The 15,839-nt window shown below is 46.9% G+C and overlaps 1 protein-coding gene across 3 annotated transcripts in view; it reads left to right on the top strand.

Moving 5' to 3' along the window:
- MCF2L2 (MCF.2 cell line derived transforming sequence-like 2) overlaps window positions 1–15,839 on the top strand; it is a 249,958-nt gene that overhangs the window by 228,358 nt on the left and 5,761 nt on the right. Inside the window, exons 26-27 of one of the 3 annotated variants that reach the window (XM_003310140.6) lie at window positions 2,337–2,370; window positions 4,535–4,632. The exons of 1 other annotated variant lie outside the window; for it this stretch is intronic. In XM_003310140.6, coding sequence (XP_003310188.4) covers window positions 2,337–2,370; window positions 4,535–4,632 — 132 coding nt within the window. The remainder of the gene's footprint in view (window positions 1–2,336; window positions 2,371–4,534; window positions 4,633–15,839) is intronic. One more of the 3 variants, XM_009446933.3, reaches the window with a different exon arrangement.

Genomic DNA, 15,839 nt, shown 5'->3' with positions numbered 1-15,839 from the left:
TAATTTTAAAAACTGTATGTATCATGTTTTCAGTGTCCTGCCTAAGAAGTCGTTATCCAAAAGCCATAAAGATTTTCTCCCTGTGTTTTCTTCCAGAAGTTTTATAGTTTTACATTTAGGTCTCTGATCCATTTTGAGTGTTTGTTTGTTTCTGTTTTTGATTTGTATGTGGTGTGAGGTATGGATCAAAGTTCAGTCCTTTGCATACTGATGTTCTAGTTTTTCCATTGCCAGTTGTTAAAAACACTATTCTTTCTCCAATTGATGATTTATGTAAGTGCATCTATTTCTGGATGCCTGATTCTTTTCCATTGATCTATTTGTCTACCTTGACATCAGTCCCTCACTATCTTGGTTACTGCTGCTTTCTAATAAGTCTTAAAATGAGGTAGTTAGATTCCTATAATTTTGTTCTTCCTTTTTAAAGTTGTTTTGATTATTCTGTGTCCTTTATACTTCTATATATATTTTAGAATCTGCTTGCCAACTTCTCAAAAAACCTTATTGAGATTTTGATTAGGATTATGTAAAATCTCTAGAACAATTTGGTGAGAATTGACTTCTTAATAATATTAAGCTTAATCTAAAATTTAAATTTTAACTGACTCCCCTGCTGCCTTCCTGGCCCTGCAGAAAAAGCCAAGTTTGTTATGAAGATATGACACTTATTCAGTTGACAATTCAGAAAGAGATTTCTCAAGCCCTCCTTAAGGCCTGAACTGTGCTTTATAGGTTGTGACAGGAATGCAAAAATCTAGATAAGAAGCAAAACCAGGACCCAGCATGTGGTTTAGATAAAAAGAAAACACTACTGAACTGAAAGGCCCAGAGGTGTTGTGCCAGCCCCTTCCTTTTACAGATGTGCAAGCAGAGGGTCAATTTTACAAAGCTTATCCGCAGCAGAACTGAGTCTCCTGAGCCTGGTGCACCAAGTAGGGTCTGATGAAATGTCTCTGTGAGTGATGCAAATGGCAAGGGCTCTAAGAATTCAGAGAGGGCCCACAGTGGATGGTGAGTGAGCGGGAACCAGGGCCCTGGGCTGAACCAGGAACAGAATGCAGACTCAGGCTGTCTGGATACCCTTGAGGGTATCCGGGCAATGTTGAGAAGATGGTATCCCAGGTTCCAAGATCAGGAATATCAGGACTGTCAGTACCTTACGCCTGCCGAGCACTTTACAAAGCTTTGACATATAAACATTATCACCTAGATTCATGTTTACACCATCCTACAACACCTTTCAACCTTTGTGGATTGTTAAGCATAATAACCCTGTACACTGGCCAAAGAATACAGTGACCTTAGGGCCATGGGTGAGAGGAAGGACACTGGGAGCCAATGAGGGATGTAGAGAGAGGGCCTCTCGGAGGTAACCAGACAGAAGAGGACATTGTATCCAGGTGTTATGGAGTCAGCTAGGGCTTGGGCAGGGAAGAGAAGAGTGTCACTGATGGGTGAGACACAGCAGCACAAGAAGCCGAGGAGGGAGGCAGGCACTGAGGTTTGGGACAAGCTCCTCAGCTGTGGCATGACTGCCTGTGATCTAGAGGTGAAGGGAGACTGCGGGGAAAGATCAGGCCCCAGCCAGAAGAGTGCAGGGGCAGGCAGCAGGGTGGGTGGGAAACAAGGCAAAACCTCTGTCCTGGCAGAAATCGAGGCCACGGTCCCATCCTAGCAACTGGGCAACATGTGGCAGTCACATCGGTAGTAAAAGGTGGGCCCAGGAACCTTGAAAATCACAGAGGTGCCTCGAAGTGAGCACATTCAGTGACGATCTGAGCCTAGCCTGGGAGAGTCAGGTATAGGGTGAAAGGAAAAAGATTGAGATGGCCTCAAATATCGGGCTGAGGAATTTGGCTTTTATGCTGTGGGGGCCTCTGGAGGTTGAGATCTGGTGTTATTCTCATACCTGGGACAACACTTTAGTAAAGAATGTGATTCTTATCGCTCTCCCAGGGACTCATGATTTTTTTTCCCTCATCAAGTCACATAATTTGGGCTCACATGGAAAAAATGAGCATTTGAGCACTGTTTATTCCTTAATTCCGTAATAATGGAGCTAACTGTAGAAACTTGGACAGACCCAGAACCAATGCATGCCGGAAACTCAGCAGGATGGGGTAGAGATGTGAGGGAGGATGCCAGGACCACGTGAGCCCAGGGACTGTAGCAGCGTTTTCTGAATTCCTGGGAAAATATGATCAAGACCTATACACCTTTATATATTTTTATAGTATTCTCTTTATGCATATATGTGTATCTAAAAATCACTATGTAAAATCAATTTAAATTAGCTTAAATTTGAGAGTGCTGTTTTTTGTTTTTTAAAATTTTAGACCAAGGAAATCCACAGTTTGAAATGAGCACGAGGTGAGTACTGATTTTTTTATTTTAAAGACATGTCAAATGCTTCGGGTGTTTCATATTGAGTCCATGTCATTGCTTTTATTGCTTTTCTTCCCCCAACACTTGGCTTATTACAAGGGATTTCCAATTTTTAAAAAATATTGGCTGGGCACAGTGGCTCACGCCTGTAATCTCAGCACTTTGGGAGGCCAAGGCAGATGGATCGCTTGAGCCCAGGAGTTTGAGACCAGACTGGGCAACATGGTGAAACCCTGTCTCTAACAAAAAAAAAATACAAAAATTAGCCTAGGTGGTGGCGTGCTTGTAGTCCCAGCTACTCAGGAGGCTGAGGTGGGAGGATCACTTGAGCCCAGGAGGTCAAAGCTGCAGTGAGCCTAGATCACATCACTGCACTCTAGCCTCTGTGACAGAGCGAGAGCCTATCTCAAAAATAAATAAGTGCATAAATACATGAATAAATATAAAAAATTAAATAATAAATCAGTTCCTAACCCCACTGCTAGCCTAGGATATTAAATCAGTTCCCAACCCCACTGCTAGCCTAGGATATTAAATCAGTTCCCAACCCCACTGCTAGCTAGGATATCTTTTCTGGTGCATGCTTGCTGTATTGCCAGTTGAGGTAGATCTGCCAGTTCGAAACCTCCCCTAATTGCCCTTGCTTTTGGCTGTTTTCTTGAGCTTTCTATTCCATTCCTATTTTCACAAGGCTGCCCTGCCTCCTACTTTACTGAGTGGGCAAACGCGCCCTCTGATGTTACCTCCTCTGGCTTCCCCTCTGGCTTCTGAGTTCCACTCAGAACTGTCCTGATCCTCTTCCTTTCTTTATTCCCCCTTGTCTGGGAGGAAGATGTGCTCACACTTCTTTCAGGGTTAAGTCCTCACTGGTGCTCCTCGCCTCATCTATTACTGCGACTTACAATCTTCGTCTATAATTCCTCTTCCTGTCCAAAGCACTCAGGGATACTCAATATATGTTTGTTGAAAACGCCTGTCTACTGTGATCCAGTTCTGATACAGGAGTCTGCTTAGTTTTTCTAAGCTCATTTAGCCTGATCCTCATGGAACCCCCGCTAGACCCTAACCCAGAAAGATGAGAGAAGTGGAAAAGGTGAGGGCTCTAGAAAGCAGCTGTTTCTCCCCCTCCTCTCTGCCCCCACACTCTTACGGAGTACTCTATTGCAGCATTTAATATGCTATAATTTTATGATGTGTTTACATTTTCTCCCTATGAGACCATGAATTCCTCTAGGGCATGGAGGTTGTCTTATTAGTTTTAGCTTCCCTCAGGCCTCATCTACCAGGGCCAGGCACTTTTGTAGGTGCTCAGTAAATATTTAGTGAATAAACAAATGAAAGCACTCATTCAATAATCAGATGAGGCCAGCAACCCACTCTGCAAGCAAGGCCGGGGGTGATGCGGTTTAGCTCAGGCATACCTTATTCCTCTTGGACCTCCAATGCTTAGCAGGTGTTTATTCACTGGATTCGTCTAACCCAAAAGAGTTACTATAATAGTTGGCATTTTGGGTCAGTAAAGAGGAAGGAGGGAGCTGTAGTGAGCCAGTGAAAACATTTTTGAGAAGACAAAGGGGATTATTCCTCCTCATCTCTCCCCCCTTTAAGATTTGTAGCCATGTAATCCCAGCACTTTGGGAGGCCAAGGCGGGCGGATCACAAGGTCAGGAGATCAAGACCATCCTGGCCAACATGGTGAAACCTCGTCTCTACTAAAAATACAAAAATTAGCTGCGTGTGGTGGCACACGCATGTAGTCCCAGCTACTTGGGAGGCTGAGGCAGGAGAATGGCGTCAACCCGGGTGTCAGACCTTGCAGTGAGCCAAGATTGCGCCACTGCACTCCAGCCTGGGCAACAGAGTGAGACTCTGTCTCAAAAAAAAAAAAAAAAGAAAAAGAGAAAAAGATTTGCAGCCAATTAGATGTTTGCTGTGTAATCCAACAAGAAGTGTCCTTTGGACATTTCCTTACTGCATATCACCTACTGAGCTGAGGCAAGTCTTCAACTACAGGTGAGGGAGGAGCAGCAGGTCCTCGAGACCTAGACCAGAGATACACTAGGTGGGCCAGCGTTACTCCAACTGGTGGGGGAGGGATGCGTGTGTCATTCCTTCCAGTGACTCAATATTCATGTTTATTTCTCTAAAGCAAAGGCAATGGAGCAGGATGCGGACCATGGATTAAAAATATGGAAAGAGCTACCACTAGCAAGGAAGACCCAGCCTCCAGCACAGGAGGGATTAAAGGTAGGGAGGGTCCCATGGGAGAGTGGAGCACAGAAGCAGTGGGGTGATGCCGGCTGCTTAGATGCTAAGGAAGACATCACCTAGGGCCCAGCCCTTCTTTAGTTAAATGAGGGAGAAAAAAGAAAGCATTTTACCACCATGTGGTTTAAAATCAATTTCCTGCTATTCATTTGTGTAGAACTAATGGGGCAGAATTAACATGAAGGGCAAATGTCTCACATTGAGAAGTACAGGAGCACCCCCTTATCCACTGTTTCACTTTCCAGGTTTTAGTTACTCTTAGTCAACTGCTGTCCAAATATCAAATGGAAAAATTACAGAAATAAACAATCGATGAGTTTTAAATGATATGCCATTCTGAGTAGTGCGATGAAATCTGGCGCCTTCCGCTGTGTCTTGCTTGGGACACGAATTATCCCCTTGTCCAGGGTGTCCCTGCTGTCTGTGCTCCCCACCCCGCCAGCCTTAGTCACTTATAGCCGTCTTGGTGATTAAATCGACTGTTAGGATCACAGTGTTTGTGTTCAAGTGACTCTTGTTTTACTTAATAATGGCCCCAAGGCCAAGCACGGTGGCTCACGCCTATAATCCCAGCACTTTGGGAGGCCGAGGCAGGTGGATCACCTGAGGTCAGGAGTTCAAGACCAGCCTGGCCAAGATGGTGAAACCTTGTCTCTACTAAAAATACAAAAATTAGCCAGGCGTGGTGGTGTGCACCTGTAATTCTAGCTACTCCGGAGTTTGAGGCAGAGAATTGCTTGAACCTGGGAGGCGGAGGTTGCAGTGAGTGAGATGGTGCCACTGCACTCCAGCCTGGCCGACAGAGTGAGACTCTGTCTGAAAAAATAAGTAAATAAATAAAATACTCATGCCTGTAATCCCGGCACTTTGGGAGGCTGAGGCGGGCGGATCACGAGGTCAGGAGATCGAGATCACCCTGGCTAACACGGTGAAACCCCATGTCTACTAAAAATACAAAAAATATATATATATATATTAGCTGGGCATGGTGGTGGGTGCCTGTAGTCCCAGTTACTTGGGAGGCTGAGGCAGGAGAATGGCGTCAACCTGGGAGGCGGAGCTTGCAGTGAGCCGAGATCGCACCACTGCACTCCAGCCTGGGCAACAGAGCGAGACTCCATCTCAAAAAAATAAATAAAATAAATAAATAAATAAATAAACAAACAGTGGCCCCAAAGCACAGTCGTGATGCTGGAAATTCAGATACGCCAAAGAGAAGCCGTCAAATGCTTCCTTTAAGTGAAAAGGTGAAAGTTGATTTAACAAGAAAGAAAAAAAATCACACACCGAGGTAGCTAAGATCTATGGTAAGAAGGAATCATCTGTCCATGACATTGTGAAGAAGGAGAAAGAAATTTGTACTCATTTTGCTGTCGCATCTCAAACTGCCAAAGTTACGGCCGCAGCACTAAGATCAAGAAGGCGTTAAACCGGTGGTGGTGGAAGGCTTATAGAAACATACTCCCACTGATGGCAGTCAAGTTCGGCACTCTCTGCGGTTTCGGGCATCCACTGGGGATCTTGGAAGTAGCCCCTGAGGATAAAGGGGGACTACTGTACCTGTCATTATAAATGTGTCCAGATCCAAGGAATGTACAACAGCCAAAGTGAACCATGATGTGAGCTACAGACTTTGGGTGAATATGATATATTCAGTGTATACGTTCATCCATTGTAACAAATGTGCCTCTCTGGTGGGGGATGGTGATAGTCGGGGAGGCCATGCATGTGTGAGCACAGGGGATATATGGGAAATCTTTGTACCTTCCTCTCAGTTTTTCTGTGAACCTAAAACTGCTCTAAAAAAATAAAGTCAGCCGGGTGCGGTGGCTCACGCCTGTAATCCCAGCACTTTGGGAGGCCGAGGTGGGCGGATCACCTGAGGTCAGGAGTTGAAGACTAGCCAGGCCAACATGATGAAACTAAAAATACAAAAAATTAGCCGGGCATGGTGGTACACGCCTGTAATCCCAGCTACTCGGGAGGCTGAGGCAGGAGAATTGCTTGAACCCAGCAGGCAGAGATTGTGGTGAGTCAAGATCGCGCCATTGCACTCCAGCCTGGGCAACAAGGGCGAAACTCCTTCTCAAAAAAATAAATAAAATAAAATAAAGCCTTCTAAAAAAGTTTTTAAAATAAACCACATATACGGTATTACAGTAGAGAGTATTGACAGCCTGCCCAGACCCTCTTTATAGGCTGTTGGCCCCATGTCTCTGCTGCTGTGAGGTTAGCTGACAATGGCTCACCGTTGTGCCCTTCAGACAGTTGCCCTCAGCTGCCCAGGGTCGTCCAGCCAGGAAATGCCTGTGAGGTGATGTCCTCCCCTAAGGGTGGCTTATGGCCCACCAATGGCTTACTGATTCAAGGTACAGAAGCCAGTCCTTCTGTCTCAAGATGGTAACCTGTGGTGCCATCCATGCTCCAGTACTGCCCAGGGGATCAGGCTGATGCTAGACTTCTGCTAAGCCCACGTCTGTGCCTGGCTTCTTCCCTGCCCTAGCTTCGGCCCTCACTGTCTTCCAGGTTTCAACTGAAAGCCGTTTGTCAATAACACACTTGCATAGTCTGCTTCTGGGGAACCTGACTGAAGACCATTAGTAGCAGGAGGGGTCCCAGAATGGATGGGATTCTGGTGCTGGCTCACTGCAGGCCAAATGGCCACGAGGACCTCATTATTGGTGTTAAGTGGAGTGTTGACAGTCCTGGTACCTGGCCTGCTGTAGCAGTTCAATTGCTCAGACCTTCACCTGTGGTGACCTGGGATCAGATACAGGTGGATGGGGACACGCCAGCTGGTGCGATGTCTCTAGCATTTGAGAGCTTTGAGGAAAATATTATCTATCAGGAAGGTAGAGTTGGGAGGCTTTTGCTAAGAGCCTCCCGTTGATGCACTGAGGAGAGAAAGTAACAGGGTCAGACTAATTATTGATTTAAAACACAGGATCAGAATCAGGGGCTCCCTGCCAACATTTAGCCTTTCATCTCCTACAGCAGAGGCAGACTGGGCTGGTAAAAGTGGCAGAATTTAAGAGAAGGAAGAATTCTCAGCCTAGGCGAGTCTGCCATCTGGTCATTTTGGACTCCTAGTGCCAGTAGATGAGCAAGAAAAGTTAGATCCTGAGAGGGAAGATAAGGGACCCAAAAACTGGGAATGAGGATGTCTGGGTAAATGCCCTTGACCTCCTGGGCTGGCAGCAGTGGCCTACTTCGCCTTGTACTACAAAGTACAGCCAAGGACCAACTGTAGCAGCAGGCGGCAGCCATAGATTGAGTTAAGTAGGATTCTTGCTGTGTTCCCTAGTGGAAGCGTCTCCCTCAGGTACTGTCCCTTGAGCAGTACCTCCTTCTGATGGCCAGGACCCACTTCTCCTTCCAGTATGGTAACTGCTGTCTTTGCCTGCTGGTCTCCTGGCATGAGGACAAAGAGATAGGATTCCTCATGCCAGTAGGGCTAGGGCCTGGCTGGGGGAAGGGAAGAAGGTGAGATTCACTTAAGACTGTTCCCAGTCCCCTAAGACTATGCGGAAGCCTCAGATGAGGCATACAAGGCAATGTTTGCCCTTTTCAAGATCTGTCCCCACCTCCCTTCCTGAACGCTTTCAGAATAATAACTAGGATCAAATGACAACATGACCTGACTGGAGAAGGGGCACACAGGCCTGTGGGGGTTAACTCAAAATGTGAGAGTCTTTGAACTGTGCTTTAATGCCCACTAAAGAAGGTGCATAGCAGAAGTCCAGTTAGTCCACTTCCTCTTAGGCACCCCAATGCCTGCACCACGGGCTCGGAAATGGAGAAGCCTTGGTAGCAGAATTGAACCCAGCAGTGCTTGGCCCCAGCAGTGAGGGTTCCATGTCTTCAAGACTGCTCTAGCTGCTACCACTGTCAAATGTCCAACGTGCCAGCAGAGGTCAGTGCTGAGCCCCCAGTTTGGTACTGTCCCTTGAGGAGACAAGTTGATTTTATCAGACCCCTTCAGGTTAGAAAGTACAGTGTGTGATCAATCATAAGCGTTGCTTTTTTTTTTTTTTTTTTTTTTTTTGAGACAGAGTTTCACTCTTGTCGCTCAGGCTGGAGTGCAATGGCACCATCAGGGATCACTGCAACCTCCACCTCCTGGGTGCAAGTGATTCTTCTGCCTCAGCCTTCTGAGTAGCTGGGATTACAGGCTCATGCCACACCCAGCTAATTTTTGAATGTTTAGTAGAGGAGACAGGGTTTCACCATGTTGACCAGGCTGGTCTTGAACTCCTGACCTCTAGTGATCCATCCGCCTCTGCCTCCCAGAGTGCTGGGATCACAGGCATGAGCCAGCACGCCAGGCTGTATAACACTGCTTTGATCAGGGGACTCAGTATGGCAAAAGAGAATCAGCCATAGACGTGATCACAGGACACAGTCTTACCACTGCATTCAGAAGCTGGTGCCTGACAGAGTAGTGGGACAGCCTCTTGAGAGTGAGGTGGGGCAGCAGTTTGGACGTGGCACTGCGGGGATGGAGTGCTGTCCCTCAGGATGCAGCATACAACTGAACCAATGGCTGTATTATGGTGAAGTGCCCCCAAGAGGCAGAGTATATGAATCTGGGAGCCAAGAAGTCAAATGAGTTGTGACTTTGCCCATCATGACTCTAGTGATGAACACGGGGACATTGTTTTCTCCCCATGTCTCCAACTTTAACCTCAGTGGGTCTCGACAAGGGAGACGCTTCCACTAGGGAACACAGCAAGAATCCTACTTAACTCAATCTGTGGCTGCCACCTGCTGCTGCAGTTGGTCCTTGGCTGTGCTTTGTCATCATTCCCTCCTACTCATTCTAGACACCCCTCTCCCCATCAGGCACTTCTACTGGTGGCATGTATAGTGGGGGTCCTAGACTCTTATCAGGCTATGGTTCTTGGACTTGGCCATCATAGTTACAGCTGGGCATGGGAGTATCGCGAGATGTCCTAGTGGATCACCTGAGCATCAGACATGTCCCTCTTGGCCTCTGTTAAGCAGCAGCCCTACCTCCTCACCACGACCAGGACCCGTTTCTCCTTCCACTATGGTAACTGCTCTCTTTGCCTGCTGGTCTGTTGACATGAGGAGAAAGGATTCCACGTGTCAGCTGGGATGGGGTCTGGGTAGGGGAAGGGAAGAAGGTAAGATTCACTAAGGACCTACACAATTTCTGGATGGGACAGTCAGCAGACAGGTGGGTGTGCTGTTTTGAGTGCTGTTGGTTAACCAGCCTCTCTCTGGCAGCTTACAGTAAAAATAAAGGGCTGGGCGCGGTGGCTCGCGCCTGTAATCCCAGCACTTTGGGAGGCCGAGGCGGGAGGATCAGGAGGTCAAGAGATCGAGACCATCTTGGCCAACATGGTGAAACCCCGTCTCTACTAAAAATGCAAAAATTGGCTGGGCGTGGTGGCACGTGCCTGTCGTCCCAGCTACTTGGGAGGCTGAGGCAGGAGAATCACTTGGACTCAGGAAGCGGAGGTTGCAGTGAGCCGAGATGATGCCACTGCACTCCAGCCTGGAAACAGAGCAAGACTCCATCCAAAAATAAAAAAATAAAAAAATAAAAAATAAAAAAAATAAAGGTTATAAGCTAAGACTGTTTTACTGACTTGGATGGTGCTGAAAAATTTTAATTCTGAATTTACTTTGCCCCTGATTTGCAAAGTTCTGGCCATGTGAAAGACATAAAAATGAGAATAACTGTTGTACCTCAGAGCTAACAGAGGAAGAACCTGTCTGCCCGCCTTACTATAGGTCCCATGTTGGGTACCTCAGAGTCTCCAAGGGGGCCTAGGAGCTATCCAGTATAGCACGTCATGGTTGTTTCTTTGCCAATTTTTGTGGCATTTCCTTTTGGGCCTAGACAATTTAGTTACTTTCATTATCTTTTTTTTGTGTTATTCAAACTTATTGGGGCACTCTAGTATTTCAATGAAGAAAATAAGTTCTAGCAAACAGCCCTCTCTGGAGAGATGGTGGGTTAGTTTACATATCTGACCAATTGGTTTTAACTATTTTAAGTTTCCTTTTCTGATTATTAAAGGAATACACATGTAGAGTGTCAGAAATTTAGAAAATACAGGAAAGTACAAATAAAAATACAAATCCAACATAACCAGATATAATCACCATTAATATCTTCTTGCAGATGTTGTCTATAGAAATGCATGATTTGGTCAGTTGTGGTGGCTCATGCCTGTAATCCCAACACTTTGGGAAGCCAAAGCAGGAGGATCACTTGATATCCAGGAGTTTGAGACCAGCCTGGGCAATATCGCAAGACCCCATCTCTACAGAAACTTTTGAGACGGAGTTTCACTCTTGTTGCCCAGGCTGGAGTGCAATGGCACGACCTTGGCTCACTGCAACCTCACCTCCCAGGTTCAATTGATTCTCCTGCTTCAGTCTCCCGAGTAGCTGGGATTACAGGTGCCCACCACCACACCTCGCTAATTTTTGTGTTTTTAGTAGAGACGGCAGTTTCACCATTGTGGCCAGGCTGGTCTCAAACTCCTGACCTCAGGTGATCCGCTTGCCTCGGCCTCCCAAAGTGCTGAGATTTACAGGCATGAGCCACTGCACTGGACCTACAAAAAATTTTTTTAAAAAATTAGCTGGGCATGGTGGTGGGTGTCTGTAATCCTAGCTATTTGGCAGGCCAAGGTGAAAGGATTGCTTGAGCTCAGGAGGTTGAGGCTGCCGTAAGCCATGATTGTACCACCGCACCTCTCCTGGGCAAGAGTAAGGCCCCATTGCAAAACAAAGATATGCATGATTTTTTTTTAAATGGAGCCATACTAAAATTGGGGTGACCTTATATTTTAATCTTATTGGAAATTTTCCATTAAAATTCTGATGAAATGGGCAAGGCTTTGACTGAACCAAACTAGACGTATTGGCTTGCCCTTCCCTCCTGCCACTCATCTTTGGGCTTATTCCAATCCAGAACATTTGAGGGCAACTGGTGGCTGAGCTGGGAGGTAAAGCTAGGTTATAAAGTTTCTTTGACCCACCGCCCCTCCCTCCCGCAAGCTTCCAGCAGCTCTGAAAGTCTAAGAGAGCCAGCTCAGACTGCCTTAGGAGCTGGCAGGGACTTTGACAACAGAAATGCACAGGAAAAAAAAAAAATGTGCCCTGAGAATGTCAACATGTGGAATCTGAAAGCAATTAATTAGATGTTCTCAAGAATGATTCACTTCCTCTTGGCCAAAGATAGGCTTGCAAATGAAATAGACGTTTCAGCTATAGACCAGCCTAAGATATCCACGTTTATACTCTGGGCCACCAAGCAAAATATTGTAACCGAGCCTAGTACCCCTGGAAACATTTTGGAACTCTCTCCTGTTGGGAGCTCTGGAGAGCTACTGGGATGGATCAGACAGAATGTGACCCCATGTATTAAATCCTAGAAGACAGAGAGGGGAAATTGGTTAGCAGCACACACAACACAATGATGAAGGGCTCAAACTCAGGTCTCAAAGACCCAGTCTCAAGTGCAGCTCCATCTCTTTGGATGGATTCTATAGTCTGTCTGTGCTTAAGTTCTTTTTATCATTCATTTTACAAAATGGAGATAATACTGTACAGTCTTGCCATGAGGATTAAATGAGATGAAGCCCTTAGGCTAGCGCCTAGATCTCTGAAAGCATGGAATTGTTAGCAGTTAGTTACCCCCTGGTTCTTCCAAGTGAAAGGAAGGAAAGCCCAGGGGGTTTAGGCATTGCTTTTAAGCAGCTCACCACCTCCCACCCCGAAGTGAAAATGATATCCTTTAGTTCATGTGATAGAGATGGTCCTTAAAAAGTTGTGCATAATTGGCCAAGCTCGGTGGCTTACGCCTGTAATCCCAGCACTTTGGGAGGCCAAGGTGGGCGGATCACGTGGTCAGGAGATTGAGACCATCCTGGCCAACATGGTGAAACCCTGTCTTTACTAATATTACAAAAAAATTAGCTGGGCATGGTGGCACGCGCCTGTAGTCCCCAGCTACTCAGGAGGCTGAGGCAGGAGAATCACTTGAACCCAGGAGGTGGAGGTTGCAGTGAGCCGAGATCGTGCCACTGCACTCCAGCCTGGCGACAGAGCGAGACTCCGTCTCAAAAAAAAGAAAAGAAAAAGAAAAAGAAAAAAAAAAGTTGTGCATAGAGAAAAATCTAGTTTGAAAGACAATAAAAATAGAATTTGCCCATTTAATATGTATGGAATGAGAGCTACCACTGAACCAGCAGGATCTACAATGGTCTCTTTGTGCCATCCACTGGACAGTAAGGGAAACACCATGATTTTGTCTTCAAAGTCTATAATTTACCAAAAATATGTATGCTGGTGAGAATAATTTCAGCTCATTACTAGGTTCACTTGTTAATAAATTTCATTCCATTTGTTTAAGCAAAATAAAAAAGCTTAGAATTCTAAGCACTAAATATGAACACTAGATTTCCTAAACCATTCAGCTTATCTGATGTGCACCAGAAAGACTGTCGACTAAGGGTTTCAAAAAAGAATACTCTCACCAGTCCTTATCTGCAGGAATTCTCATCGCCCACCTTTCCCATTCTTGTCCTTCTCCACCAATACTCCTTATGCTTATCTGATACATAGACTGAGAGTGCCCCAGAGACTCAGGGTGTATCTGCCCCAACACACCACTAGATCTTGGCTGGGACAAAAGTCGTTCCATTCATTTTCCAAGAATACAACTATCACTTAGAATTTTGCTATAATCAGCTGGGCATGGTGGCTCACGCCTGTAATCTCACACTTTGGGAGGCCGAGGCAGGTGGATCACCTGAGATCAAGAGTTCGAGACCAGCCTGACCAATATGGTGAAACCCTGTCTCTACTAAAAATACAAAAATTAGCCAGGCATAGTGGCATGTGCCTGTAGTCCCAGCTACTCAGGAGGCTGAGACAGGAGAATTGCTTGAACCCAGGAGACGGAGGTTGCAGTGAGCCAAGATCACGCCACTGCACTCCAGCCTGGGTGACAGAGCGAGACCCCTGTCTCAAAAACAAACAAACAAAAAAACCAAAACAAAACAAAACAGTTTTGCTATAATCAGATTGAATATTTGTCAAGAGCCTGTGTGTTTGGCATGGTTTTTCTGAGGGGTATGTGCGTGTGTGTGTGTGTGTGTGTTTGCTCTGTTTCTTTTTAAAGCCATTTATTATCCTTATAATGTTTCTTTCCCTGAGTGTTTATGAGGATGAGACAATGGCAGATAAACCTCCCCGAAATGTAAGTAATAATAGCACACCTGGAGTGCCCAGAGCTGTTTTGAGACCCTCTCTTTAGTATTATTGTAATTGCTATACACAATAATCATAACAGGTACTATTTGTTGAATTCCTATGATGTACCAGGCATTTTTCTTTATCAGAAGATTTGCTAATCCTCATACCAAGACTGCAAAATCGATGTTATTATCTCCATTTTAGAGATAAGGAAACTGATGCTCAAGAGGTTAAGTGATGTATCCAAGATCACACAGCTAGTGAGTGACAGAGTGAGAATCAGGTCTGACTGCCCTCAGGTCTGACTGACTCCAGAGCACCTTCTCCTGCCATGGGGCAGTGGGCCTCTCAGTTGTTCCCTCACATGCCTGTGACTGGCCAGATCCTGAGTCTGAGATTTTGGGGTCCCCTCAGTGCTGCCAGCTCCTTAGTGCCTAAGACTCTTGGGGCCTCAGAGCCCATGACCAGTGAATCCAGCAGGGGATTAAATATGCAGATGATGTAAGACAGCAAAAGTCAGCCCAGGAGCTGGGCACTATGGCTCACACCTGTAATCCCAGCACTGTGGGAGGCCGAGGTGGGCAGATCAGTTGAGCTCAGGAGTTCAAGACCAGCCTGGCCAACATGGTAAAACCCCATCTCTACCAAAAAATACAAAAATTAGCTGGGTGTGGTGGCATGTGCCTGTGGTCCCAGCTACTCAGGAGGCTGATGTGGGAGGATCAGTTCAACCCAGGAAGTCAAGGCTGCAGTGAGCTGTGATCACACAACTGCACTCCAACCTGGGTGACAAGCCAGACTCTGTCTCCAAAATAAATAAATAAAAGCCCAGGGCTGGGACTGGAAGGCCTGGGTGAGGAAGGGAACATGATCTCTAGGAGTCAGGACACCCCGGTCCTGGCCCTGACTCAGCTCCCACAGGGCCTTAAGCCAGTCCCCACAAGGCACACAGCCTGGTGGTCAATTACCATCCCTGGCGGGGCACCCTGTGAGCCGCACTTTCCTCCGCAGAGAACCAGGGGCTTTGCCTGCAGGATGCTCTCTAAGGTTTTCTGGTTCTGAGAATTCTGAGTTTCTTCCAGGAGCCCTGGGGGATACCTGGTGAATAGGTTACTGTCTCTGCTGGCAGGAACCCGGGGCCTGGGGGGAGACAGGTGAGGGCACACCCAGAGCAGCTGCAGTTTGTCTCAGGAGAGACGTGTCGCCCAAGGGCCTGGATGAGACTCCCCCACCTCCGCAGCCCCCTTCCTGCTTTGTCTCCTAGGATAGAACAAAGCACGATAGGATGAGGTGGGACAGATGAGGACTTCACACACTCTAAGGGTAAATATTGTTCCGTCCGCTTGCGTTTGAATTGTATAAATGTATTTCTGCGCGTATGCTGTGTTAGGGGGTAAAATTTGCATCTCCCTGAGGTTGCACTCTAAGGTGTATGGAAAACCTGGCTCTAGACTAAACCAGGCCCCCCGTGGTGCTCCAGGCATCCCCACCCTCACCTGTGGCACCCGGAGCTCCTGCTGTCACTGGCCCAGGTGGGTCCTGTGTCTTTCTCTGCGTTGTCAGGGCCTGCGCTGACAGTCCCCCACAGGGAGGTGGAATCTGGGGTTGACGGCACTGGGAGGATCCTTCCTCTTTCCACGTTCAGGCAAATCCTCGCCTGGAGGCAGGGAATGGGCTAGAGGGAACAGTTGACTGTTTCAGATGACCCTGAAACAGTTGAGTCCAGGGTCTGAGAGCCCCTCTGTGCCCAGCGCTGTGCCCCCTTCCCTTCCCCGCTTCCCTGCAGGGCCCGCGAGAGCAGGGAAAGCAGCTGCCAGCTCCAGGCAGTCATTTTACCCCAGGTGCCACTTACCCTGCAGAGGGGCTGGAACCAACTAATCATTTTACCTGGAGGTACCACTTACCCTGTGGAGGGGCTAGAGCTTGTCAGGTTTTTCAGTTCCTGT

This window comes from Pan troglodytes, chromosome 2, assembly GCF_028858775.2.
Source record: "Pan troglodytes isolate AG18354 chromosome 2, NHGRI_mPanTro3-v2.0_pri, whole genome shotgun sequence".
NCBI lineage: Eukaryota > Metazoa > Chordata > Mammalia > Primates > Hominidae > Pan > Pan troglodytes.
Note: the sequence above shows the minus strand (reverse complement) of the source record. Positions and strands in the feature narration are given on the sequence as shown.